At 42.4% G+C, this 26,177-nt stretch overlaps 2 protein-coding genes across 9 annotated transcripts in view; one reads left to right on the top strand and one right to left on the bottom strand.

Annotated features, from left to right (window-relative positions):
* ESYT3 (extended synaptotagmin 3) overlaps window positions 1-18,905 on the top strand; it is a 47,668-nt gene extending 28,763 nt beyond the window's left edge. Inside the window, exons 9-23 of one of the 8 annotated variants that reach the window (XM_032869594.1) lie at window positions 447-608; window positions 1,237-1,319; window positions 3,157-3,205; window positions 3,455-3,544; window positions 4,033-4,095; window positions 4,193-4,255; window positions 4,797-4,865; window positions 5,375-5,461; window positions 6,109-6,258; window positions 8,116-8,609; window positions 9,261-9,359; window positions 9,841-9,972; window positions 17,315-17,420; window positions 18,228-18,277; window positions 18,636-18,905. In XM_032869594.1, the coding sequence (XP_032725485.1) occupies window positions 447-608; window positions 1,237-1,319; window positions 3,157-3,205; window positions 3,455-3,544; window positions 4,033-4,095; window positions 4,193-4,255; window positions 4,797-4,865; window positions 5,375-5,461; window positions 6,109-6,258; window positions 8,116-8,609; window positions 9,261-9,359; window positions 9,841-9,972; window positions 17,315-17,420; window positions 18,228-18,277; window positions 18,636-18,672 (1,734 nt within the window). In that variant the 3' untranslated portion in view covers window positions 18,673-18,905. Of the gene's footprint in view, window positions 1-446; window positions 618-1,236; window positions 1,320-3,156; window positions 3,206-3,454; window positions 3,545-4,032; window positions 4,096-4,192; window positions 4,256-4,796; window positions 4,866-5,374; window positions 5,462-6,108; window positions 6,259-8,115; window positions 8,808-9,260; window positions 9,360-9,840; window positions 9,973-17,314; window positions 17,707-18,227; window positions 18,278-18,635 lie in introns of those variants that run through there. The other 7 variants (XM_032869598.1, XM_032869593.1, XM_032869595.1 and 4 more) reach the window with 7 other exon arrangements.
* Window positions 10,584-26,177, bottom strand: part of CEP70 (centrosomal protein 70) — an 89,990-nt gene continuing 74,396 nt past the window's right edge. Inside the window, exon 19 of the mRNA XM_032869603.1 lies at window positions 10,584-10,814. Within this exon, the coding sequence (XP_032725494.1) occupies window positions 10,801-10,814 (14 nt within the window). The 3' untranslated portion in view covers window positions 10,584-10,800. The remainder of the gene's footprint in view (window positions 10,815-26,177) is intronic.

The raw sequence follows: 26,177 nt of genomic DNA, 5'->3' as shown, positions 1-26,177 counted from the left end.
AGCACAGGGACCCACTGCCCACAGCAGGCAGTCCCCACAGGGGTGAGTACCCCTGGGTGTCAGAAAAAAAATGACTACATGCGCGTTATTGGGCGGGGTGGGGAGGGTGAAGAAAATAGGAGGAAACCTCCTCAGATGGTGGTTGTTGGCACAGGAGGAAATGGCTGCAGTTAAGCCAGTCACATGGCAGGTTGGAGCCAAGTGAGGTCAGGAAGGCCAGGAAGGTGGGCCGGGCATCATGATGCAATGGACAGAGCCCTAGCCCTGACATCACTTGCTGTGTGGCGAGGAGATTGCCAGATCTGGCTTCTGTTTTTCATCTGAACCTGGAGCAAGTGAGACGGGACTGGGATGATATCTGATGGCTTTGGCCCCAGTGCTGTGGGCCTTGAGGGCTGGCACAGCCCAGGAAGCAGCTGTGAGCCCTGGGCTGGGGCATTTTCCAGGGAGTGATCAGAGTCCATTTGCTGGAGGCTGAGATGCTGGCTCAGAAGGACAGCTTCCTAGGGATCCGAGGCAAGTCAGACCCCTACGCCAAGGTGAGCATTGGCCTACAGCATTTCCGGAGTAGGACCATCTACAAGAACCTGAACCCCACCTGGAATGAGGTATTTGAGGTGAGGGTCTCCTGGCTACTTTTGATGCCCTCCAGGCTTCATGCTGGGTCATGCTGGGTCCGAACAAGGGAGGGCCTCACGTACCCATGGGGCAACAGTAGGCCAGAGGAGTGGGCCGATTTCCCACATCCACCACATTCCAGAGGGGGGCTGCTGTGGCCCTGCTGGAGGGAAGTCCCACCTCCCTTCCCTACCAGACAGCTTGAAATTTTTCAAACCAGAGGAAAAGACAGAATCAGTTCTGCCCAGATCATCTCAACCTCCCCTGCCAGAGCCTGACACCAGGAGCTTAATGTTCTCCCTTAAATTCACCCACAATCACTACTACTTGAAAGGTAGTACGCACAGCCTGTTTAGTGCTCCAGAAGCTGTGAGTCCCGTGCAGAACACACAGCAGCCACCATCCCGAGCACCCACCCTAATCCTCCCCATCCTGCGAGAGGACATCACTCCATTCTTAGAGGTGGGATTCTCCAAAAGCACTGGAAGGCAGGAATACGCCCAGGGCTCTGCACCGGCAGGTGGCAGAGCTGGAATTTGGCTCTCCTTGGGTCATGCTTGAGGTCTGCTTCATCAGCCATTGTGGGCTGCAGACCAAGTCACCGGTCTTTCCTTACAGTTTATAGTGTATGAAGTCCCTGGGCAGGACCTGGAGGTGGACCTGTATGATGAAGATCCTGACAGGGATGACTTCCTGGGCAGGTGAGGAGGAGGGCTGAGCTGGGCCTGGGGGCACTGGGCTGGCCCTTGGGACACAATACCCCTGTTTCCACCTCAGTGACCTGCAATCCTGGCTTGGTTACACTGACACAGTGACTGTGTTAGGCAGCCGGCTCCATTGTTTCACGGTCCTACTGCTAACCTCCTTCCTAGAGGTCTGAGTGCCAGCCTTAAGCTGGGCCATGGGGATACTGAAGACCCCAAGGTCTGTGTACCATGGGCTCTGCTTCCTGCACTCCTAATGATATACAAGAGTCCCCATTTGGAACAGTCATAGGGGCAAGGCTGGCATGGATGGGCAGGTCCCCTGTGCCAAGGAGCCCTGGCCACTTCCTCTGGAGCAGAACCCAAACTCAGGGCTGTGGGAGAACTGAAATGGCTAGGCTGGGGCTGGCTGTAGAAACTCCAAATTTATATGTGTCTTGGCCCATTTGCCCCACTTCCAGGAATCTCCCGTAAAGTAAAAGCATTATACCTGAAATGCTCTACAATGAGCAGAACTGTGGTGGCAAAACAAAAAAGGCTGGAAACATGAATAGTCCAGCGTCAGAGGACATTGGTTGAAAATGTTTGAATAAATTTGCCATTGCCAAACTACAGGATATTCTGCCGCTTTTTTTTTTTTTTAAGATTTTATTTATTTGACAGGCAGAGATCACAAGTAGGCAGAGAGGCAGGCAGAGAGAGAGAGGAAGGGAAGCAGGCTCCCCATGGAGCAGAGAGCCTGACGCAGGGCCGGATCCCAGGACTCTGAGATCATGACCTGAGCCAAAGGCAGAGGCTTTAACCCACTGAGCCACCCAGGCGCCCCTAATTCTGCAGCTTTAAAAAATGATGAGTAGAAGGATCTGTGTGTATTGACCTGGAGGATGGCAGTATGGGGGTGGGGGAAGCAGGTGGAAGTGACCTGTGCAGTTTGATTCATTTCTGCAGGGAGGACTCTTGAGTACGGGTCTGTGTGAGCAGAGAAGAGCACGGAAGCCACACAGCAGGCTGTTCACACTCTTCATTCCAGGAGGTTGGGATTGGGAGGCAGAAAAGAGTTTTACCCAAATTTTCACACTGCTGTATTGTTTAGCTTGTTTCCATGAGCAGGTAATTTTAAAAGTAGAAACAATGAAAAGTGTGAGGGACATGATCTGACAGCCTAAGAAACAGCTTACCACCAGATATTACTTTTCTTTTCATCTTAATGGAAAAAGCTGCAGGTTTTGTATTGTTGCAGATTAGAAGTGTGGCTTGTAGTTGATGTTGTAACTGATTTCGAGTGTGTTCTGAGCTCAAGCACATTTCTAACACCTACACAGTCACTCCGCTGGCTGTCGGGATCATCTATTTGGGCTTGGGTCGGGTAGGTGGAGGCACGCTGTGAGTGTGGCCGGTACCTCCTCTCACACCCATGCCAACTATACTTAACCCTTGGAGGGCATCTGGGGAGGTGCTGGAGGGGTATTTGGGGTTGTTACAATGACTGTGGAAGGTGGTGCCACTGGCATTTAGAGGGCACAGGACAGGGAAGCTAAATTCCTGCAATGCATGGGCAGTTTTGCACAATGAAGAACCATGCCATTCAAAACACCAGTAGTACCATCACAGAAATCCAGGGCCAGTGTGTCCAGTGTCTGGTCATTCTCCTCTGGGGATCGGAGCCACATGCCTGCCCAGGCAGTAGCCCTGATGGTCAGATAGGCCTTCATTTGTTTGAGCTACAAGTGGTCTCCCATTGGTTCCTTGAGATGGATTAGCTCCTGTCTTGAGGACCGCACTCACATCTGCTTCTTGCCTCCTTGGAGCTGAACTGACTTCCTGTGTATTCCAGCTTGCAGATCTGCCTTGGGGATGTCGTGACGAACAGAGTGGTGGATGAGGTAGAGTTGGTGCCTAGCCCCCTCCCTGTGGACATCCTGGTTTCCATCTGTCCATAGGAGGACAGAAGCAATTCTGTGACCACCTCTCCCGGTCCCTCAAGCCCAGAGCCCATCCCCTCTGGGCTGGGTCACCTTTTCCCTAAAGCCACCTCTTAAAGGCCCCTGAACTGAACTGCTTGAAGAGGGTCTGTAGCACCTCAGTGGCCCTTTCTCTGAGCTTTCCTCTCCCTTCTCACTCCCTGCTTACAGTGGTTTGTCCTGAACGACACAACCAGTGGGCGGCTGCACCTGCGGCTGGAGTGGCTTTCACTGACTGCCAACCCAGAAGCTCTGATTGAAGTGAGTGTGGGGTGTCAGTGCTCCCTAAAGGAAAGTTGTGTGGGTGTGGTGGCACGGGGGTGGGACTTGTGGCACGGCCGGTCCATGTGTGAGCTGTGGAAGGGGACGAGATGAAGCCTCCAGATCTCACTCACAGAATCCTCCAGCCAGCCCCTACCTTCTGCTGAACCTGTCCCTTAGCCTCATCTCCACACAGGGCAGCTCCTGATCTCTCAGCAGAGACTGTCTGCCCAGGGAAGATGGGATCCTTAAAGGATGCTGGTGCTGGTCCGCCCAGTTCATGGGGAAGTCCACCCCTGTGTTTTACTTGAATCTGTCCTGCTGCAGATGTAAACACAGTCTCAACAAAAAGCTAGGCTGTGGGGAATCTTAGGGCTTGTCCAGAGTGCAAGGGGTGGCTGGCTTCCTTCTGCCATGAATGGGCTTCTCCAAAGCCAGTCTGTCTCCTGATGCTGCAGCACTTACTGAGGGTCTGTGTCTGTTTGTAGGACCAAGGTGGCCTTTCAACTGCCATCCTTGTGGTCTTCTTGGAGAGTGCCTGCAACCTGCCGGTGAGTGACGACATGACCAATGTCACACCCTGCCTTGTGCCCATAACTTGCAAATGTCCAAGTGTCATTCATTTATTCTCTTCTTCGTGTGCTATAGAGAAACCCTTTTGACTACCTGAATGGTGAATATCGAGCCAAAAAACTCTCCAGGTTCACCAAGGTAAGTGAAAGCAAGTCACGGCTCCTTTTCCCCAGAGTAACCATAGCCTTGTCTTCTGGGTGATCATCTGTGCACCCACAGCCTACGGATGACAACAGTGCCATTCATTAAGTCTGCTGTGTGCCAGGCACTGGGCTTTACAACTTGTCCCCGACATTTATTATGCCTGAGTCTCATGATGAGTGTGTCTGTTTTTGCCATTTTACAAGTAGCACCCAGAAGGTTAAGCACCTGAGTCACAAGCTAAAGAGCCAGAACTTGACCATTTCCATAGCCCCAGGGAACAAGAGCCTGTGCTGAACCAGGCCTAGCTCCCGGGTTCCTGTCATGAACTTGAAACCTCTCCTCCAGTTAGCCCTATCCTGGTCCTTGCACAGTTTTGGCAGCCCAGGGCCCTGGGAGCATCACAGTAGCTTTCTTCTGAAGGGAAGCAGTTGGTTGGCCCCAGGTCCCACTGAAGCTCTGGGAGCTGGGAGGTACAGTGGGGTGGTGTCTCAAGCCAGTGGTGCCACTTCCATTGCTGTGGATTTGTCCCTCACAGAACAAAGTCAGCAGAGACCCTTCTTCCTATGTCAAGCTATCTGTAGGCAAGAAGACACACATGAGCAAGGTAAGACAGCTTGGTGTGTATCCATGGGACAAAGAACCAGGGGCTCCACGCCTTTTCAAGGAGAGAAGAAAAGGTAAGGGAATTAGAGAACTGACTGCTTGGTAGGTGCCAGGTTACAACTGGGGCACTTTGTCTTCAGAACAGCCTTACTAAACAGTTCTATGCTTTAAGAATCTGAGGGTCAGAGATGACTGATTTGCCCAAGGGCACCTGCTAGAAAGCAGCAGAAATCCTGTTGGTCCCCTCTCCTGGAAGTGAGCTCTAATGCTGCTGCTATGCTTTTCAGCTCCTGCAAAACTGGCTGGGAAAGCTCTCCTTGTCTTAAGTCTGGCTGCCCTGCTCTCATGCGTCCCCTAAATGGCAGTGTGACGGGGTCTGATCCCTGGGCAGAGGCTGAGAAGGCTCCCATCAGGTGGCCAGCCGAAAGCAGAGGGTCTGTGTCTGTTTGTAGCAGTATCCTGCTCTGCCCCTCTTGACCCTTCAATGATCTTTCTCTCTTCTGTCCCCAGACTTGTCCCCACAGCAAGGACCCAGTGTGGAGCCAGGTGTTTTCCTTCTTTGTGTCCAACGTGGCAGCTGAGAAGCTGCATCTGAAGGTTTGAAAGTTGGGCTCTTGGAACAAAGTTAATCAGTGTCTAAGCCATGAAGAGTAGGGAGCTTGATAATGCACCTTGAACAGGTTCTCCCAGCAGTAAAGTCAGCCCCTTTTCTGTGGGAGAGGGTGCAGAGGTCCCTCATCGTCATAAGCCTGGTGCCCAAGGACAATGGGTAAGAGCTTGGAAGGACAAACCCTCAAGTCCCTTGGCTCTCCCTGCAAGAATCTTTCCAGTTGTTACCCAGCACCCAGAGTGGCCTATGTTGGGATCCTCCCAGGATCTTAGTGATGATATACTTCTTTAAACAATAATTTAGCCTTCACAAAAGATCTGTGGAAAAGAGATAGTTTCTTTATTTTACACATAAGCAAACAGAGGTGCAAACAGTGACTTAGTCAAGAAATCTTAACAAAAAGGCAGATCTGGGATCTTTTCAGGCCCTTAGCCCATCAGTCCCTAAAGCCCCTGAGGCCCTGGGCATTTGCCTCATAGAGATCCAGCTGCCAGGTTTTCAGAACAGGACCAGAGGCCAATAGAAGCACAGTACTCGCTTACTGAAGTGAACGTAGACTTGAATGGGGCCCAGAGAGTGGTGGTGGTGGGTGTGGGTCTTGGTTCTCCTGTTTTGTGACTGGCCCACTGCCCAGGTGCTTGATGATGACCAAGAGTATGCTCTGGGAGTGCTGGAGATCCCCCTGTGCCAGATTCTACCCTATACAGACCTCACCCTCGAGCAGCGCTTTCAGTTGGACCACTCAGGCCTGGACAGCCTCATCTCCATGAGGCTGGTGCTTCGGGTAACTATCTCCTCTTATTCCCCATGTTCCATGGCTCTGGCCATGGACAAGGCAGACTATCTCAGAACTAAGTACCTGCTCTGTGCTGAAAAGCTAGGAAGTAGATTTATATTTTTCATCAACTTTGGAATATTGTCAGCCGTTATCTCTTCAGATATTGGCTCTCCATTCTTTTAATCTTTAATTCTAGAACTCCTACACTGGACCTTTTCCCCATCTCTTCTGTCTCCACCTGACCTCACTGTCTCTTAGTGCTACATTCTGATTTCCTCAGATCTGTCTTCTAGACCACTAATTCTTTTAACTATTCATGGTTTTTATTTCAAAGGCTATTTTCTATTTCTATCTTTTCCAAATTCATTGTCTTTTTTTACTCTATTTTATTATCATGCTTATCATGTCTTTTTTCACTGTATTTTATTGTCATGTTTATCATGTTTATATTCTATCTTTAACCATCTGAAAATATCTATGCTATAATGTACCTATAATGTGAATTCTATTATCTGAAGATCTTGAGAATTGAGATTTTGACATTTGTTGTATCTGTTGATGCTTTTTCAGGGTGACTCATTTCTATGTTTGGTGACTTAGGTTGCAAACATATGTTGTGTTCTTTTGTGACCTAGATTGAGTTTGCTTGCTTCCAAGGAGATTCTGTTTTGCTATAACCATGTACCTTGAGAGCCTTACAAACTAGGGTCCACTCTTACGTTAATTTTTAAACTTTTAGGTTTCATGATTCCACAGGTATGAATATGAACCAAAATTCATATAAGACAGTCCTATAAGGTGCCATATCCTCAGGAAAGTCTTCAGTACCCCCAGCAGAGTACAAGCAAGATGGACTTATTTCTTTGCAGTCTTTCCTTGAGCAGGGTGGAAATGTTTCTCCTAGACTACTTTTTTCCCCTAAAGAGACCCCACCTTCATGGTTCCTACTCCAACTGAGCCTCACATTGACCTGAGGCCTCTTCTCCCCACCCCTTGGATTTTTCAAGGTTGATAAATGACCCTAGGAAAGCTTAGCCTTTTTCAGTAACCCTAGGGGTTTTCCTTACTTTCTTGTAAATTTGGCTATGCATTTTTTTTTTTAACATTTTATTTGACAGCCAGCCAGAGAGGGAACACAAGCAGGGAGAGTAGGAGAGAGAGAAGCAGGCTTTCCCCCGAGCAGGGAGCCCCATGTGGGCCTCGATCCCAGGATCCTGGGATCATGACCCAAGCAGAAGGCAGCCACTTAATGACTGAACCACCCAAGTGCCCCTTGGCTGTGCATTTAAAAAGGATGTTTGTTTCATTTTATTAGTCATTCCTACTGAGGCTTTTCAGAATAGAATATTTTGACCATTATAGTGTTAGAAATGGAAGTTCCTAGAAATGGTCTTGATGACTGAGAGGGAAGGAGAAACACAATGGTTGAGGTTTGAAACTTTGTAGGAGCACAGGGGTGTGTGTGGAAACACATTTTGGGAAAACAGTGGTGAATAGGGTGACAGCTGGAAAAGGGCCAATCCAGAAGGCAGGGTGTGATATCTGTGAAGGTGGTGTAGATTCTGAGAGTCCTTTGCAGAGAGGGACAGTACCTGCTCTAAGAATGAGCCAGGTCTCTGCCAGCCAGTGAGTGGGGGCAGGACTGAGTGCTCATGAAGACTAACTATTGAGGTAGGAATAAGGGAAAAAGAGAGAAATTGGTTATAGGGACCCAGGGTCAGGGAGATATGGGCGGGGAAGGGGGTAGAAATCCACTGGGTTGGGTAGTCAGGAAGGAACCACTTCCCAGAAATTAACATGACAGCAGAGGAGGAGAAAGTGGATATGGGGGGCCCAGCCCATAATCCTGTCATCTGCTTGCAGTTCCTGCGTGTGGAAGAACGAGAGATGGGGAGCCCATACACAGGACCTGAAGCCTTAAAGAAAGGTCCTCTGTTCATTAAGAAGGTGGACACCAACCAGGAACCCAAAGCCCCATTCCAGGGAGAATGCCCTGCAAATTTGCCATGCCCCCCAGATCCTGCTTCTGATACCAAAGAAACCTCCAAGAGCTCCATGTCAGCCACCAGTGCCACTATTGTTGCCACTGAGCCCATGCCCCAAGAGACAGGCCCAGAGCCCAAAGGCAAGGACCATGCCAAAGGGTTCTGTGAGTCCTTGGGGAAGAAGAGTTCGGGCACCATCTTCCTGACTGTCCCAGGCCCCCACTCTCCAGGGCCCATCAAGTCACCCAGACCTATGAAATGCCCTGCCTCCCCACTCGCATGGCCGCCCAAGAGGGTGGCTCCCAGCATGTCCTCGCTCAACTCCTTGGCCTCCTCCTGCTTTGACCTGACAGATATCAGCTTCAACATTGAGTATGCACCTCTCTGCTTCATCTTGTCTAAAACGACCTGTGTGAAAAATACATTCCTGAATGGAGAAGTAGATACAAACCCACGTTTCTCAGCAAGTTCTGATCGTTTACAAAGTGGCTTCATGAGAGGCAGCATGGAATATGCTAGAAACACAGGGCAAGGGGGAGAGCAAGCAAGTGCATTCCCACTGTAAAACAGGTGCTGGGCTTTGGTTGTTATGGTTCCTTACCACAGAAACACTTCCTGCATTCCCAAGTGTGGGATGCTGTGGAAAACTTAGAATGTGAAATAGATCCTCAATGACTGCCATTTATTGTTAACTCTGAGCTTAGCATGCTATTTAATTCCATCTTCACAATTACCCTATGAGATAGAAGTTAATATCATAAAGGTCAAATAACGAACCAACAGTCTCACAGGAAATCATGGTAGAAAAGCAGATCCCACTCCTGGGTTCATGTTCTTCCTACTGTGAAGTAGGACAGTCACATGTGAATGGATAGAATGGACTTCTGCCTGAAAGGAACCTTACTGATAATTATTAACCCACATGGCTCTATGCTCCGAAAGCAGGACATGCTTCTGTCTCAGGGGCTGGGGGAGAGGCCAACACCTTTAATGGCAACAGAAGTAACAAGCCTTTCTTTACAGAGGCGGGGATCTCAGGCAGTGGAGGCTGGGTGAGATTCAGCTCACTGTGCGTTATGTGTGTCTGCGGCGCTGCCTCAGTGTGCTCATCAATGGCTGCAGGTAATGGGGTGCTGGGGCAGGGCAAAGGCCTCAGGTGAATGAAAGAATGGGGGTGGGCATCCCTGAGGTAGACAAGTAATACATGAGGAAGAAGTGAGGTTTGAAGGCTGCATGCTGTGAATGACAAGGTCTGCAGTGATGCTGATGGGCAGGCTCCAGAGCCAAGAACTTTGTTTAAATATAACTACTGCATAAAACTGTCTGGGGTGACTTGGAGCCAGTACCTTTTCTCAAGTGTGAATCTCCAATTTCCTTTAGATGGGAAGTACTTGCTCTACTCCAGACTTTAAAAAACACATGTTTTCAAAATCCTGCTTCTGATGTTTTATCCTCCAAATGCTGCAGACTTCTGTTTTTTGGTCATCAACAGGGCATTTTTATCCACAAGCCATCTAAAGCTGAAGGGCTAGTACAGCCTCTCCAATGGAGTCCTTTCAGTGTTTGAAAACTTTCTTCTTTAATGTCTTTGAAACCAAATCAGAAACCTGACACCCTGTACCAGCAGTGGAGCTGATCCGTATGTCCGTGTCTACTTATTACCAGAAAGGAGGTGGGCAAGTCGTAAGAAGACCTCAGTAAAACGGAAGACCCTGGAACCCCTGTTTGATGAGACGTGAGTGAACCAAACTCCCCTGCCTATGGAGTGTCTTCTCATCCCTTCAAGTATTTGCTGAGTGCCTGGCAAATCTGCCAGACGCTGTGAAGGGCTAAATCTGTGGGCCTCAGGATAACATGTTCTACGCCTTCATGAAATTTCTTTACATTAATGGGAGAAAAGGACTGCCAGGGCAGTTTAGCAAAACAGCTACCAACTTTTCTTGCTCATAGAGGCTAAAATGCTCCTGATTATGAACTGCTCCACACTTTTTCTCTTTAAATGAAGCCTCTTTAGTGGTAAAAGGATTTAAATCTGGCCAAATATGTTTTCTTTAACTCTGTTAAAAGTAACAGTTAAAAATAAAACATATCTTAAAAACGTATCTTAAGGGGTGCCTAGGTGGCTCAGTGGGTTAAGCCTCTGCCTTTGGCTCAGGCCATGATCCCAGGGTCCTGGGATCGAGCCCCACATCGGGCTCTCTGCTCCGCAGGGAGCCTGCTTCCTCCTCTCTCTCTCTGTCAAATAAATAAATAAAATCTAAAAACAAACAAAAAAAACAAAACATATTTTAAACCCAGAGACCTAAAATTTCCTCAAAGCTCCAAGCTCTGTGGAAGCTCTGTCTTCCTTCCTGCAACAAAGCATAGGCAGCAAGTTGAAACAGATGTCCTTCCTGACTTGTCCACCCAGTGTCCTTAGGTGCATGACTGATAGAATCTAATCACATTTCTTGCTTTTGATGGGTCACGTATGGCAAGTTTTATGTGAAATATTCTGTACGTTGAGGTCAACTTGAAGTCAAGAAGTCAAAATCTCATTATTGCTTCCTTCTGCTTCAGCATCCTAACAAAAGGCATCTGGGGGATAATACACCTGTTAATTTTGATTTCCTCTTATCTTGGTCAGTAATTACTCATTTTAAAAGAGCTGCACTGGGTCCTCTTTGGGCCTTGTCTAAGAACTAATACATTCCCTTTAAGAGCTTCACTTGGAGTTGATATCAAGAAAGAGTTTGGGAGAGAATCTATTATTTATAGAACACCTTATGCCAGGCACCATCCTATATTCTAGAGCCACACAAGTAGAAGACTTTGCACTCAAAGAGAGCTATGACACAATTATAAAAGGATTTCATAATTGCTATGTGAGAACACAAGAGGGAGAGGTTTGACATTTGGCTTTTGTGATAAACCTGATCTGTTAGTAATTCTCTCTCAATATTATAACAATAAGATATGGCCAGGTTATCTGGAGGGCAGACTTGGCAACCTCCACCCTAACAGTAAACCTAGAAGTAAGGAGCCTGGACACCTCTTGTGAGTGGATGACCCATACTAAGACACATTATAGTTAAAATGTCAAATGTTAATGGTAAAGGGAGAATCTTAAAAACAAGAGAAAAACTTGTTACATATAAGGGAACCCCTTTAGACAACCAGAAGATTTTCCAGCAGAAACTTTGCAGGCCAGAAGGGATTGGCCCGATATAGTCAAAGTACCAAAAGAAAAAACTCCCAACCAAGAATACTCTACCTGGAAAAACTGTCATTAAGAATTGGAGAGACAGAAGTTATTATCACTGGACTGCCTTTAAGGGACTTTGTAAGCTGAAAAGAAAGACTGCTAATTAGTAACAAGAACACATATAAAGGTATAAATCTCACTGGTAAAGGCAAATATATAGTAAAGGTAGTGGATTAATCACATATAAAGCCAGTATGAAGGTTAAAAAACAAAAGTACTAAAAATAACTATCGCTATAGTGATATAGGGATATAATCTATAAATGTGGCAGGGCTAGGTGGAAGCTTTAGAATCTTTTTAAAAAATATTTATTTATTTAACAGATAGAGATCACAAGTAGGCAGAGAGGCAAGCAGAGAGAGGGGGGAAGCAGGCTCCCTGCTGAGCAGAGCCCGATGTGGGGCTCGATCCCAGGCGCCCCTAGAATCCTTTCACACTTAAGATATTATCAACTTAAAGAAGTCCATTCTATGTAAGCCTCAGTGTAACCACAAAGCAGTAACCTGCAGTAGGTACACAAAACGTAAAAAGAAAGTAATCTAAGCGTACCACTAAAGAAAGTCCTAAAACTACAATGGAAGAGAACAAAAGAAAGGAATAGAAAGGGACTACAAAACTGCCAGAAAAGCACAAAATGGCTTTGAGTACTATTAATATAAACTATCAATAGTTACTTTAAATATAAAACTCCAATCTAAAGACACAGAGTGGCTAAAAGGATATAAAAAAACAAGACCCATCTATGTGCAGTCTGTAAGATACTCATTTCACACACAAATTGATAGTAAAGGGATGGGAAAAGATATTCTAAGGAAATAGAAACTAAAAGAAAACTGGGGTAGCTATACTTCTCTCAGACAAAATAGACTAGAAAACAAACACTATAGGGGCACCTGGGTGGCTCAGTCGATAAGCATCTGCCTTCAGCCCAGGTCATGATCCCAGGGTCCTGGGATTGAGCCCTGCATCAGGCTCTCTGTGCAGTAGGAAGCCTGCTTCTCCCCCTCCCACTCCCTCTGCTTGTGTTCCCTCTCTCACTGTGTCTTTGTCAAATAAATAAATAATCTTAAAAAAGAAAAAAAAAAAACACTCTTAAAAAAGAAAAAAAAAAAAACACTATAATAAGAGATGAAATGGGCATTACATAACAATAAAGAAGTCAATCCCATAAGAGGATATAACATTTACAGATATTTATGCATCCAACGTAGGAGCAGCTAAATACATAAATATTAATAGACCTAAAGGAAGAGATAGCAATACAATACTAGTAGGGGACTTTAATACCCCACTTACATCAATGGTAGATCATCCAGACAGTCAATAAGGGCATAGCAGCCTTAAATGACATTTTAGACCACTGGGATTTAACAAATAGATACATAATATTTCATCCAAAAGCAGAATATACAGAATATATGTTCTTTCCAAGTGTACATGGGACAATCTCTAAGATCATAAATTAGTCACAAATTAGTTTTCTTAAATTTATTAAGACCTGTAATTTTTATCAAGCATCTTCTCTGACCACAATGGTATAAAACTAGAAATGAAGTACAATAAACAAACCAGAAAATTCACAGTTTGTTACAATTAAACACCATGCTATTGAACAACCAACAGGTCAAAGAAGAAATATCTTCAGACAAATGGAAAATACAACTTGCCAAATTTGTGGAATGCAGCAAAAGAAGTTCTAAGAGGAAAATTCATAGTAATAAATGCCTACATCAGTAAACAATCAAAATCTCAAACAACCTCAGTTTATATCTCAAGGAACTATAAAGAATGAAGAAAGCCCAAACTTAGCAGAAGAAAGGAAATAAAGATCAGAACAGAAATAAACTATAGAAATAGAGACCAAGAAAATAGAAACTAAAATTTGGTTCTCTAGAAAGACAAAACTTTCTTTAGTTTCCAGTCATTAAGACTCCTCAAGAAAAAACACAAAATCAGAAATGAACGAGACATAACATACCACAGAAGTATAAAGGATCATGAGACCACTCTGAACAAAATTATATGCTAACAAATTTGACAAGCTAGAAGAAATGGGTAAATTCTTAGAAACATACAACCAAGACTGAATAATGAATAAAAAATCTGAACAGACCAATTACTAATAAGGAGACTGAATCAGTAATCAAAAATCTCCAAACAGAAGCACCTGCGTGGCTTAGTTGTTAAGTGTCTGCCTTCAGCTCAGATCATGATCCCAGGGTCCTGAGATCCAGCCCTGCATTAGGCTCCCCACTCCCAGGAAGGCTGCTTCTCCCTCTCCCATTCCCCCTGTTTGTGTTCCTTCTCTTGCTGTGTCTCTCTCTCTGTCAAATAAATAAAATCTTTAAAAAAATAAAAATCTCCCAACAAACAAAAGTCCAGGACCCAATGGCTTCACTAGTGAATTCTACCAAACACTCAAACAATACCAATCCTTTTCAAACTCTTCAAAAACAAACAAAAACAACAGCAGCAACAAAAAACAAACAGAAGAGGGAACACTTCCAAACTCATTTCACAAGGCATTACCCTGATATCAAAACCAACAAGGATACAAGAAAAAATTACCCTCTATGAACATAGATGCAAAAATCTTCAACAAAATATTAGAAAGCTGAATTCTATAATAAAAGGATCATACATCATGATCAAGTGGGGATGCAAGGATGATTCAGTATCCATCTGCAAGTCACTGTAAATCATCAAATTAACAAATCTTATGTTCATCTCATTGGATGCAGATAAAACATTTGACAAAATTCTACATCCATTTATGATAAAACTGTCAACAAAGTGGGTATAGGGGGAACATATGTTAACATAATAAATGTCATAGGGGACAAGTCCACAATTAACATGATAATCCAGGGTGAAAACCTGAAAGGTTTTCCTCTAAGATCAGAAACAAGACAAGGATGCCTATTCTTGCCAGCTTTTTAGTTTTGGAAGTCCTCGTCAGAGCATATAAGCAAGAAAAAAAAGGCGTCCAGATTGAAAAGGAAGAAGTAAAAGTATCACTGTTCACAGATAACATGACATTATAGAAAACCCTAAAGAGTGCACCAAAAAACCATTAGAACTAATCAACAAATTCAGTAAAGCTGCAAGATATAAAATATATAAAAATCTGTTGTATTCTACACACTAAAAATGAATTATTAGAGAAATTAGAATATAATTCCATTTATAGTTGCATCAAAAAGAATACCTAAATATAAATTTAACCAAGGAGATGAAAGATCTGTACATTGAAAGCTGTAAGACATTAATGAAAAAAACTGAAGACAACACAAATAAATGGAAGGATAGTTACTTCTCATAGAATGGAAGAATTAATGTTGTTAAAATGTCCATACTACCCAAAGCAATCTACAGACTTAATGCAATCTCTTTCAAAATTCCAATGGCATTTTTCACAGAACAAATACTAAAATTGGTGTGGAACAACAAAAACCCCAAAGTAATCTTGAGAACAAAGCTCAAGGAATTACACTACTTGATATAAAACTCTGTTAAAAAGCTATAGTAATCAAAGCAGTATGGTTTGGGCATAAAAACAGACACAAAGATCAATGGAAGAAAATAGCTTAGAAATAAACTGGCACATACATGGTCAATTAATTTTTGACAACAGTCAATTAATATGACAACTTATACAATGGGGAAAGGACTGTTTCTTCAATAAATGGTGCTGGGAAAACTGAACAGCCACATTTAAATGAGTGAATGAAACTGGACCACAATCTAACATTATACACAAAAAATAAACTCCATATGGATTAAAGACTTGAATGTAAGACCAAACCATAAAACACCTAAAAGAAGATATAGGCAATAAGCTCCTTGACATTGAACTTGATTTTTTTTAACTTGACACCAAAAGCAAAGGCAACAAAAGAAAAAATAAGTGAAACTACCTCAAACTAAAAAGTTTCTGCACAGGCAAAGAAAACTTAACAAAATGAAGAGGCAACCTACTGAATGGGAGAAAATATCTGAAAACCATTTATGTGGTAAGGGGTTAATATTCAAAATATCCAAAGAACTTACACAATTCAAAAGCAAAAAAAAAAAAAAAAGGTCTGATTTAAAGATAGAGAACCCGAACAGACATGTTTCCAAAGAAGACATACAGATGGCCAACAGACACATGAAAAGGTGCTCAATATCACTAATCATCAGAGAAATGCAAATCAAAACCACAGTGATCTATCACCTCATATCTATTAGAATGACTATTACCAAGTGTTGGTGAAAATGTGGAGGAAGGGAACCTTGTGCACTGATCGTGGGAACATAAATTGGTACAGGCACTATGGAAAACAGTGTGGAGTTGCATCCAAAAATTAAAAATAGAACTACCATATGATCCACTAATTCCACTTTTGGATATCTATCCAAAGAAAATGAAAACACTAATTCAAAAGCACATACATACTCCCATGCTTGCTGTGACAGTATTTACAACAGCCAAGACATGGAAGCTACTTCAGTATCCACTGATGGATGAATGGATAAAGAAAATGTGGCATATACACAATGGAATATTATTTAGCCATAAAAAATCTTGCCATTTGCAGAAACACACAGATGGACCTTTAGGGTATTATGCTAAGTGAAATAAGTCAGACAAAAAAATTCTTACTGTATGATCTCACTTATATGTGGAAATCTAAAAGAAACAAAAACCCATAAAAGAGCAAACAAAAGGGGCGCCTGGGTGGCTCAGTGGGTTAAGCCGCTGCCTTCGGCTCAGGTCATGATCTCAGAATCCTGGGATCGAGCCCCGCATCGGGCTCTCTGCTCAGCAGGGAGCCTGCTTCCTCCTCTCTCTCTGCCTGCCTCTCTGCCTGCTTGTGATCTCTCTCTGTCAAATAAATAAATAAAATCTTTAAAAAAAAAAAAAAAAAAAAAGAGCAAACAAAAGATGCCAAGCTCCTGAATATAAAGAACAGATTGGTAGTTGGTGTGTGGCGGGAGGGAGGGGAGGGGTAGAGATAAGGGGTCAGGTCAAATGGAACAAATTTCCATTTATAAAATGATGTAATGGGGATATAATGTACATATTGGTGATCCTATTTAATAATATATTACATATTTGAAAGTAGCTAGGAGAGTGCATCTAATAAGTTCTCATCACAAGAAAAAAATTTTTTTAACTATGTATAGTGATTGATGTTGACTTACAGTGATCATTTTGCAATATATACAAATATCAAGTCATTGTTAAACACTTGAAACTAATGTTCCCTTACCTCAAAAACAAAAAAACAAAAAACTACCTATAAGGATTCCAGTGGCCTCTTGTGAGTTTATGACAAAGATTGTACCCTAAGATTTCTCTGCCTTACTCCACAGGCAGAAAGGGGAAGGTCCACTGTTTTCTATGAAGCTCCAATACACCTGACTATTCAGCATCCTAGTCCTTAGCTGGTCAGAAAAAACAAGAGAGATAGGGGTTGAGGTGGTCCTATGAGCAAGCACTGTTGAAGGGGCAGCTAAAATAAAGGCAGCCAGGGTAGGCTCAGAGAAAGTAAGAAACCCCAAAATATAGTAGTTCAAGCAGTCCAAGGCCTTCACAGAGAGGCAAATAGCCTCTTGATACTTCTAAAGCTTGTGATTAGCATAGGACAGTGATTACCTGTAATAATGATCCATTAAATATCTGCTATGAGCCAACACTATTCTAGATGGTCCCCTGAATATATCTTCTGTTTTAAAAGTAGGAAAATGGATCAAACACTTCAGATTTTCAACAAAAATGATTAAAATATGTAAATCTAAAAAAAAAAAAAAAAGAGTAAATCTCACTTTGACTTTTTGCATCTTTAAGATTTGAATTTTTTGTTCCCATGGAAGAAGTAAAGAAGAGGTCACTAGATGTTGCAGTGAAAAACAGTAGGCCACTTGGCTCACACAGAAGAAAGGAGCTAGGAAAAGTAAGTACAAGAAGGACTCTTGGTACTCTGCCTCCCACAGCACTCTACCTGGAGTTCATTGGTGGAACACCTTGCAGAAATTCTGATGGTATCATCTGGCTGTTACCAGAACTGGCTTCAAGGAGGTTAGAGTCTCATTGGGAGGTTTTGGGGGTGGAGGGTATTTTAACATTGCTGAAAGTAAAACAGGTGGGTAAATTAATATGATAAATACTATTTTAACAAGTTGGAGAATCTATCCAAACTCATCATTGCACAAGTATTTGAACATCTATTAAGTTTGTTTTGATAATATGTGAAGCTTGGGTCTCATTATGTCAAGATTTTTGTGGAGATGGGATTTTACTTAAAGTAGAGAATGTATAATCTTCAGGAAGATGCCAAGTACAAATAAAAAGAGTATTTATACAATACTTTGCAGCTATAGTTTAATAAACACCTTCTTATAATCATCTTTTTAAGATCCCACTTAGATGATGTAGGGGAAGTTATCCTTATTTTTAGAGTTGAGGCAACCATGGTGTCTTGCTTAAAATTAAAATTCAGTTCATGAGTAAAGGCAAGTTGTTCTCTAAGGAAAATTGATAAATTCTGAGGTTTAACTCTGAAGAGCAGTTCACCTTTTCCTAGTACACTGAGGCCAGTGCCTTTATTGCACTTCTGGAGAGTTGAGAGCTAAAAGAAAAAGAGTCCCTGCTCAAAACCGAAACCCAAGGAGGCCCTTTTTATGATTAATTCCATTTGTCCCAATATGTTTCCATTTAATGCAGTTTTTTGGAAGGAAACTGATTATTTGCGTTTGTTTAGGTTCTGATTGACTTATCAAAAGAGGATCTGATTAAGGGCTTCTCACGATGGTAAGTGAGCCCTTTCATTTTATCACATTAATCTGGTACTTAAGACATTGTCTCCAGCAGTTGCACATGATCTTTTTCCAAAATTCTTCCTTTTTCAGTACATGTCAGCTTCTTTGCTTATCAAGGAAGGAGACACATTATCACCTATACTTAAGGATTTTCTGCCTATAGTTCTCACTTACCTAACAGACCTCTCTCTATAAGCCCTAGTCTTAACCCCAGCCGGTTGACTTACAGAGGGATGGGTTCTCCCGGTCCCAGAGGGACCTACGCTAGCTAGACAAGGCTGCTTGTCCTGATGCTGCCACCACAATACGCCCGTGATACTAACAAAAGTCCAAACCCAACTGTTTTACAGGTACGAGCTGACTCCAGACGGGCAGCCCAGAAGTTGATGAGCACCCTTACCACCTTTATATTAAAATGTGTACATATGTATATTTTGTAATTTAAATCAGAACAGCCATTTGAAAATATATACATACATTTTTGTGTGAAATTTAAGTACATGACTGGATAATATTAGGAAGAGGTAAACATATATAAAAGTACTACTCTCGGTTGGATTTAGTTGTTGAAATCCAGAAAGAAATGTGGTGTTCATACCTAATAAATTATCAGAACCTCACTGGTGATTTTTTTTTTTTTTTGTAGGTAATTATATACCATATAACTTGAGATTTGCCCAAATGTATGTGTCAAAAGTGTCCTGTCTCAGACATAAGGGGTGAAGGAGATCTGTTCCTAGAAGAGATACCAGTATTCCTGGGAAGTGACTACCAAGGGAAGAGGCTTCTTTTGTGGGAATAAAAAGTGACCCACACCAAAAGTACCAAAATCCAACACTACCTAAGCCCTTCTGGTCCTTCTGCCATCTTTGGTACTTTACTGCCTGGAAGTTTGTTCCTTTATCTACTGTAGAACTAAAGTGTACTTTTCTGATGGCAACAATGTTATAGTGATATACCTAAATACTCGGAGTTAAATACTCCAACGTGGGATGGCAAACTCCAGCATGTGTCATCATTTTCATAGGAAAAAGCAAACCAAACCCCAAGTCCAGGTCTGTATTTCCACTACCACAGCAAAGCTCTAGAGACTGTTGCAGAGTGTTGGTGCCAGAAGAAAGGAGCTTCTGTCTCTCTCTCAGATGGTTTGGCAATTCTATTCTACCTTTCTAAGATGGCTGTTTAAGTAATATTTAAAAGCAAAATATGTAAATTGCACAAACAAGTGCCTCTATTTCAAACTTTATAACACCAAATGTTCTCATTCTCTCTCATGTTATCCTAGAGCTACTGTTGAATTTGCATCCTTTTCTCTTCACTCAGGCAACAGCTCCTGCCATCAGTTTCCTGTTCCCCTCCCCTCACTGCCTTCACTGCTGCTTTTCTGAAGAATGGTACTATCTTAAAGTTTCTGTTATGTTATTCTCACTTATATCCATCATTTCCTGTTTTCTACAAGAATAAAACCCACTTAATTTTGTCCTTTGGCCCTAACAATCTAGTCCCTAGTGTTTTGCTACTTTATTTATGTGCAGATGCTCTATTCTAGACTAGTCTATATATCATATCCTACCTACTCAAATCCTATCCTCTTCAAAAGCCTTGTCTCAAAACCCACTTCTTCTGTGCCAGTCCACACTGAAATGGCTTCCCTCATCTCCTACAGCATTTACTGTCAATACTGTATATTTTTAATAATTCACTGCCTTGTAACATTTAATTTTTAAAAAGGCTTATTAGAGGAGAGGGAGGAGTCAAGATGGCAGAGAAGTAGCAAGCTGAGACTACATCAGGTAGCAGGAGATCACCTAGATAGCTTATCAAGCCATTGCAAACACCTACAAATCCAACAGGAGACTGAAGAGAAGAAGAAAAGCAACTCTAGAAACAGAAAATTGACCACTTTCTGAAAGGTAGGACTGGTGGAGAAGTGAATCCAAAACGACAGGAAGATAGACCGCGGGGGGAGGGGCCGGCTCCCGGAAAACGGCGGAGCAACAGAGCACAAAATCAGGACTTTCAAAAGTATGCTCCACTGAGGGACATAGCTCCAGAGGCTAAACTGGAGTGAAGCCCACGCGGGGTCACAGAAGGATCGGGGGTGTCTGAGTGTCGCAGAGCTCGCAGGTATTAGACCGGGGAAGCCGGCTACAGAGACAGGGCCAAGGAGTGAGCTCTCAGCTCGGGGTTACCTTGAACTGGTCGCAGGCTGGGTGAGCTCGGAGTGTGGCCAGAGGCCAGGGAGACGGGAGTGATTGGGCTCTTTTCTCTGAGGACGCACTGAGGAGTGAGGCCCTGAGCTCTCGGCTCCTCAGGGCCGAAGACTGGGAGGCCGCCATTTTCATTCCCATCCTCCGGAACTCTACGGAAAGTGTTCAGGGGACAAAAGCTCCCAAAAGCGAACCTGAGCTGATTACTTAGCCAGGCCACTGGTAAGGGCAGTGCAATTCCGCCTGGGGCAAAGACACTTTAGAATCACTACAGTAGACCCCTCCCCCAGAAGATCAACAAGAAATCCATCCAAGACAAAGTTCACCTACCAAGGAGAGTAGAATTCCAGTGGAGGGGTAAGCAAAGCACGGAACTCATGGCTTTCTCCCCAAGATTCTTTAGTCTTGCAGTTAATTTTTTTAAAATTTTATTTTTTTCTTCTGCTAATTTTTTTTTAACTTTTACCCTTTTCTTTTTTAATGTTTTTAAACTAGTTTAATATATATATTACACATATATATATCTTTTTATATTTTCTTTGTTTTCTTTTTTTTTTGCTTTTTTATTTTTCCTGAACTTCTTTTTATCCCCTTTCTCCCTCCCACGATTTGGGGTCTCTTCTGATTTGGTTAAAGCACATTTTCCTGGGGTCTTTACCACCCTTTCAGTATTTTATTTGCTCCTTCATATACTCTTATCTGGACAAAATGGCAAGGTGGAAAAACTCACCACAAAACAAAAGAACAAGAGGCAGTACCAAACGCTAGGGACCTAATCAATACAGACACTGGTAATATGTCAGATATAGAGTTCAGAATGACGATTCTCAAGGTTCTAGCCGGGCTTGAAAAAGGCATGGAAGATATTAGAGAAACCCTCTCTGGAGAGATAAATGCCCTTTCTGGAGAAATAAAAGAACTAAAATCTAACCAAATTGAAATTAAAAAAGCTATTAATGAGGTGGAATAAAAAATGGACGCTCTTACTGCTAGGATAAATGAGGCAGAAGAAAGAATTAGCGATACAGAAGACCAAATGACAGAGAATAAAGAAGCTGAGCAAGAGAGGAACAAAGAACTGCCGGACCACGAGGGGAGAATTCGAGAGATAAGTGACACCATAAGACAAAACAACATTAGAATAACTGGGATTCCAGAAGAAGAAGAGAGAGGGGAGCAGAAGGTATATTGGAGAGAATTATTGGAGAGAATTTCCCTAATATGGCAAAGGGAACAAGCATCAAAATCCAGGAGGTGCAGAGAACCCCTCCCCCCCAAAATCAACAAGAATGGGTCCACACCCTGTCACCTAATAGTAAAATTTACAAGTCTTAGTGACAAAGAGAAAATCCTGAAAGCAGGCCGGGAAAAGAAGTCTGTAACATACAATGGTAAAAATATTAGATTGGCAGCAGACTTATCCACAGAGACCTGGCAGGCCAGAAAGAGCTGGCATGATATCTTCAGAGCACTAAACGAGAAAAACATGCAGCCAAGAATACTATATCCAGCTAGGCTATGATTGAAAATAGAAGGAGAGATTAAAAGCTTCCAGGACAAACAAAAACTGAAAGAATTTGCAAACACCAAACCAGCTCTACAGGAAATATTGAAAGGGTCCTCTAAGCAAAGAGAGAGCCTTAACGTAGTAGATCAGAAAGGAACAGAGACAATATACAATAACAGTCACCTTACAGGCAATACAATGGCACTAAATTCATATCTCTCAATAGTTACCCTGAATGTTAATGAGCTAAATGCCCCAATCAAAAGACACAGGGTATCAGAATGGATAAAAAAAAAAACCCATCAATATGCTATCTACAAGAAATTCATTTTAGACTGAAAGACACCACCAGATTTAAAGTGAGGGGGTGGAAAACAATTTACAATGCTAATGGACATCAAAAGAAAGCTGGGGTGGCAAACTTTATATTAGATGAATTAGATTTTAAGCCAAAGACTATAATAAGAGATGAGGAAGGACACTATATCATACTCAAAGGGTCTGTCCAACAAGAAGATCTAACAATTTTAAATATCTATGCCCCTAACATGGGAGCAGCCAACTACATAAACCAAGTAATAACAAAATCAAAGAAACACATCAACAATAATACAATAATAGTAGGGGACTGTAACACTCCCCTCACTGAAATGGACAGATCATCCAAGCAAAAGATCAACAAGGAAATAAAGGCCTTAAGTGACACACTGGACCAGATGGACATCACAGATATATTCAGAACATTCCATCCCAAAGCAACAGAATACACATTCTTCTCTAGTGCACATGGAACATTCTCCAGAATAGATCACATCCTTGGTCATAAATCAGGTCTCAACCGGTACCAAAAGATTGAGATCATTCCCTGCATATTTTCAGCCACAATGCTCTGAAGCTAGAACTCAATCACAAGAGGAAATTTGGAAAGAACACAAATACGTGGAGACTAAACAGCATCCTTCTAAAGAATGAATGGGTCAACCAGGAAATTAAAGAAGAATTGAAAAAATTCATGGAAACAAATGATAATGAAAACACAACAGTTCAAAATCTGTGGGACACAGCAAAGGCAGTCCTGAGAGGAAAATATATAGCGGTACAAGCCTTTCTCAAGAAACAAGAAAGGTCTCAGTTACACAACCTAACCCTACACCTAAAGGAGCTGTATAAAGAACAACAAAGAAAGCCTAAACCCAGCAGGAGAAGAAAAATCCTAAAGATCAGAGCAGAAATCAATGAAATAGAAACCAAAAAAACAATAGAACAAATCAACAAAACTAGGAGCTGATTCTTTGAAAGAATTAATAAGATTGATAAACCCCTGACCAGACTTATCAAAAAGAAAAGAGAAAGGACCCAAATAAATAAAATCATGAATGAAAGAGGAGAGATCACAACTAACACCAAAGAAATACAGACAATTATAAGAACATACTATGAGCAACTCTACACCAACAAATTTGACAATCTGGAAGAAATGGATGTATTCCTAGAGACATATAAACTACCAAAACTGAACCAGAAAGAAATAGAAAACCTGAACAGACCCATAACCAGTAAGGAGATTGAAACAGTCATCAAAAATCTCCAAACAAACAAAAGCCCAGGGCCAGACGGCTTCCCGGGGGAATTCTACCAAACATTTAAAGAAGAACTAATTCCTATTCTCCTGAAACTGTTCCAAAAAATAGAAATGGAAGGAAAACTTCCAAACTCATTTTATGAGGCCAGCATCACCTTGATCCCAAAACCAGACAAGGATCCCATCAAAAAAGAGAACTACAGACCAATATCCTTGATGAACACAGATGCGAAAATTCTCACCAAAATACTAGCCAATAGGATTCAACAGTACATTAAAAGGATTACTCACCACGACCAAGTGGGATTTATTCCAGGGCTGCAAGGGTGGTTCAACATCCGCAAATCAATCAATGTGATACAACACATTAATAAAAGAAAGAACAAGAACCATATGATACTCTCCATAGATGCTGAAAAAGCATTTGACAAAGTACAGCATCCCTTCCTGATCAAAACTCTTCAAAGTGTAGGGATAGAGGGCACATACCTCAATATTATCAAAGCCATCTATGAAAAACCCACCGCAAATATCATTCTCAATGGAGAAAAACTGAAAGCTTTTCTGCTAAGGTCAGGAACATGGCAGGGATGTCCATTATCACCACTGCTATTCAACATAGTACTAGAAGTCCTAGCCTCAGCAATCAGACGAGAAAAAGAAATTAAAGGCATCCAAATCAGCAAAGAAGTCGTCAAACTATCACTCTTCGCAGATGATATGATACTATATGTAGAAAACCCAAAAGACTCCACTCCAAAACTGCTTGAACTTGTACCAGAATTCAGTAAAGTGTCAGGATATAAAATCAATGCACAGAAATCAGTTGCATTTCTCTACACCAACAAGACAGAAGAAAGAGAAATTAAGGACTCAATCCCATTTATAATTGCACCCAAAACCATAACATACCTAGGAATAAACCTAACCAAAGAGACTAAGAATCTATACACAGAAAACTATAAAGTACTCATGAATGAAATTGAGGAAGACACAAAGAAATAGAAAAATGTTCCATGCTCCTGGATTGGAAGAACAAATATTGTGAAAATGTCTATGCTACCCAAAGCAATCTACACTATCAAAATGCCAGCCATTTTTTTCAAAGAAATGGAACAAATAATCCTAAAATTTATATGGAACCAGAAAAGACCTCGAATAGTCAAAGGAATATTGGGGAAAAAAAAAAAAAAAAAAAGCCAAAGTTGGTGGCATCACAATTCCGGACTTCAAGCTCTATTACAAAGCTGTCATCAAGACAGCATGGTACTGGCACAAAAACAGACACATAGATCAATGGAACAGAATAGAGAGCCCAGAAATAGACCCTCAACTCTATGGTCAACTAATCTTCGACAAAGCAGGAAAGAATGCCCAATGGAAAAAAGACAGCCTCTTCAATAAATGGTGTTGGGAAAATTGGACAGCCACATGCAGAAAAATGAAATTGGCCCATTTCCTTACACCACACACAAAAAAGGACTCAAAATGGATGAAGGACCTCAATGTGAGAAAGGAATCCATCAAAATCCTTGAGGAGAACACAGGCAGCAAACTCTTTGACCTCAGCTGCAGCAACGTCTTCCTAGGAACATTGCCAATGGCAAGGGAAGCAAGGGCAAAAATGAACTATTGGGATTTCATCAAGATCCAAAGCTTTTGCACAGGAAAGGAAACTATTAACAAAACCAAAAGACAACTGACAGAATGGGAGAAGATATTTGCAAATGACCTATCAGATAAAGGGCTAGTGTCCAAAATCTATAAAGAACTTAGCCAACTCAACACCCGAAGAACAAATAATCCCATCAAGAAATGGGCAGAAGACATGAACAGACATTTCTGCAAAGAAGACATCCAGATGGCCAACAGACACATGAAAAAGTGCTCCACATCACTCGGCATCAGGGAAATACAAATCAAAACCACAATAGATATCACCTCACACCAGTCAGAATGGCTAAAATTAACAAGTCAGGAAATGACAGATGCTGGCGAGGATGCGGAGAAAGGGGAACCCTCCTACACTGTTGGTGGGAATGCAAGCTGGTGCAACCACTCTGGAAAACAGCATGGAGGTTCCTCAAAATGTTGAAAATAGAACTACCCTATGACCCAGCAATTGCACTACTGGGTATTTACCCTAAAGATACAAACGTCGTGATCCGAAGGGGCACGTGCACCCGAATGTTTATAGCAGCAATGTCTACAATAGCCAAACTATGGAAAGAACCTAGATGTCCATCAACAGAGGAATGGATAAAGAAGATGTGGTATATATACACAATGGGATACTATGCAGCCATCAAAAGAAATGAAATCTTGCCATTTGCGACGACGTGGATGGAACTAGAGGGTATCATGCTCAGCGAAATAAGTCAATCGGAGAAAGACAACTATCATATGATCTCCCTGATATGAGGGAGAGGAGGTGCAACATGGGGGGTTAAGGGGGTAGGAGAAGAGTAAATGAAGCAAGATGGGATTGGGAGGGAGACAAACCATAAGTGACTCTCAATCTCACAAAACAAACTGAGGGTTACCGGGGGGTGGAGGGTAGGGAGAGGGAGGGTGGGGTTATGGACATTGGGGA

Source organism: Lontra canadensis, unplaced genomic scaffold, assembly GCF_010015895.1.
Source record: "Lontra canadensis isolate GAN:19392208 unplaced genomic scaffold, GSC_riverotter_1.0 scaffold38, whole genome shotgun sequence".
NCBI lineage: Eukaryota > Metazoa > Chordata > Mammalia > Carnivora > Mustelidae > Lontra > Lontra canadensis.
Note: the sequence above shows the minus strand (reverse complement) of the source record. Positions and strands in the feature narration are given on the sequence as shown.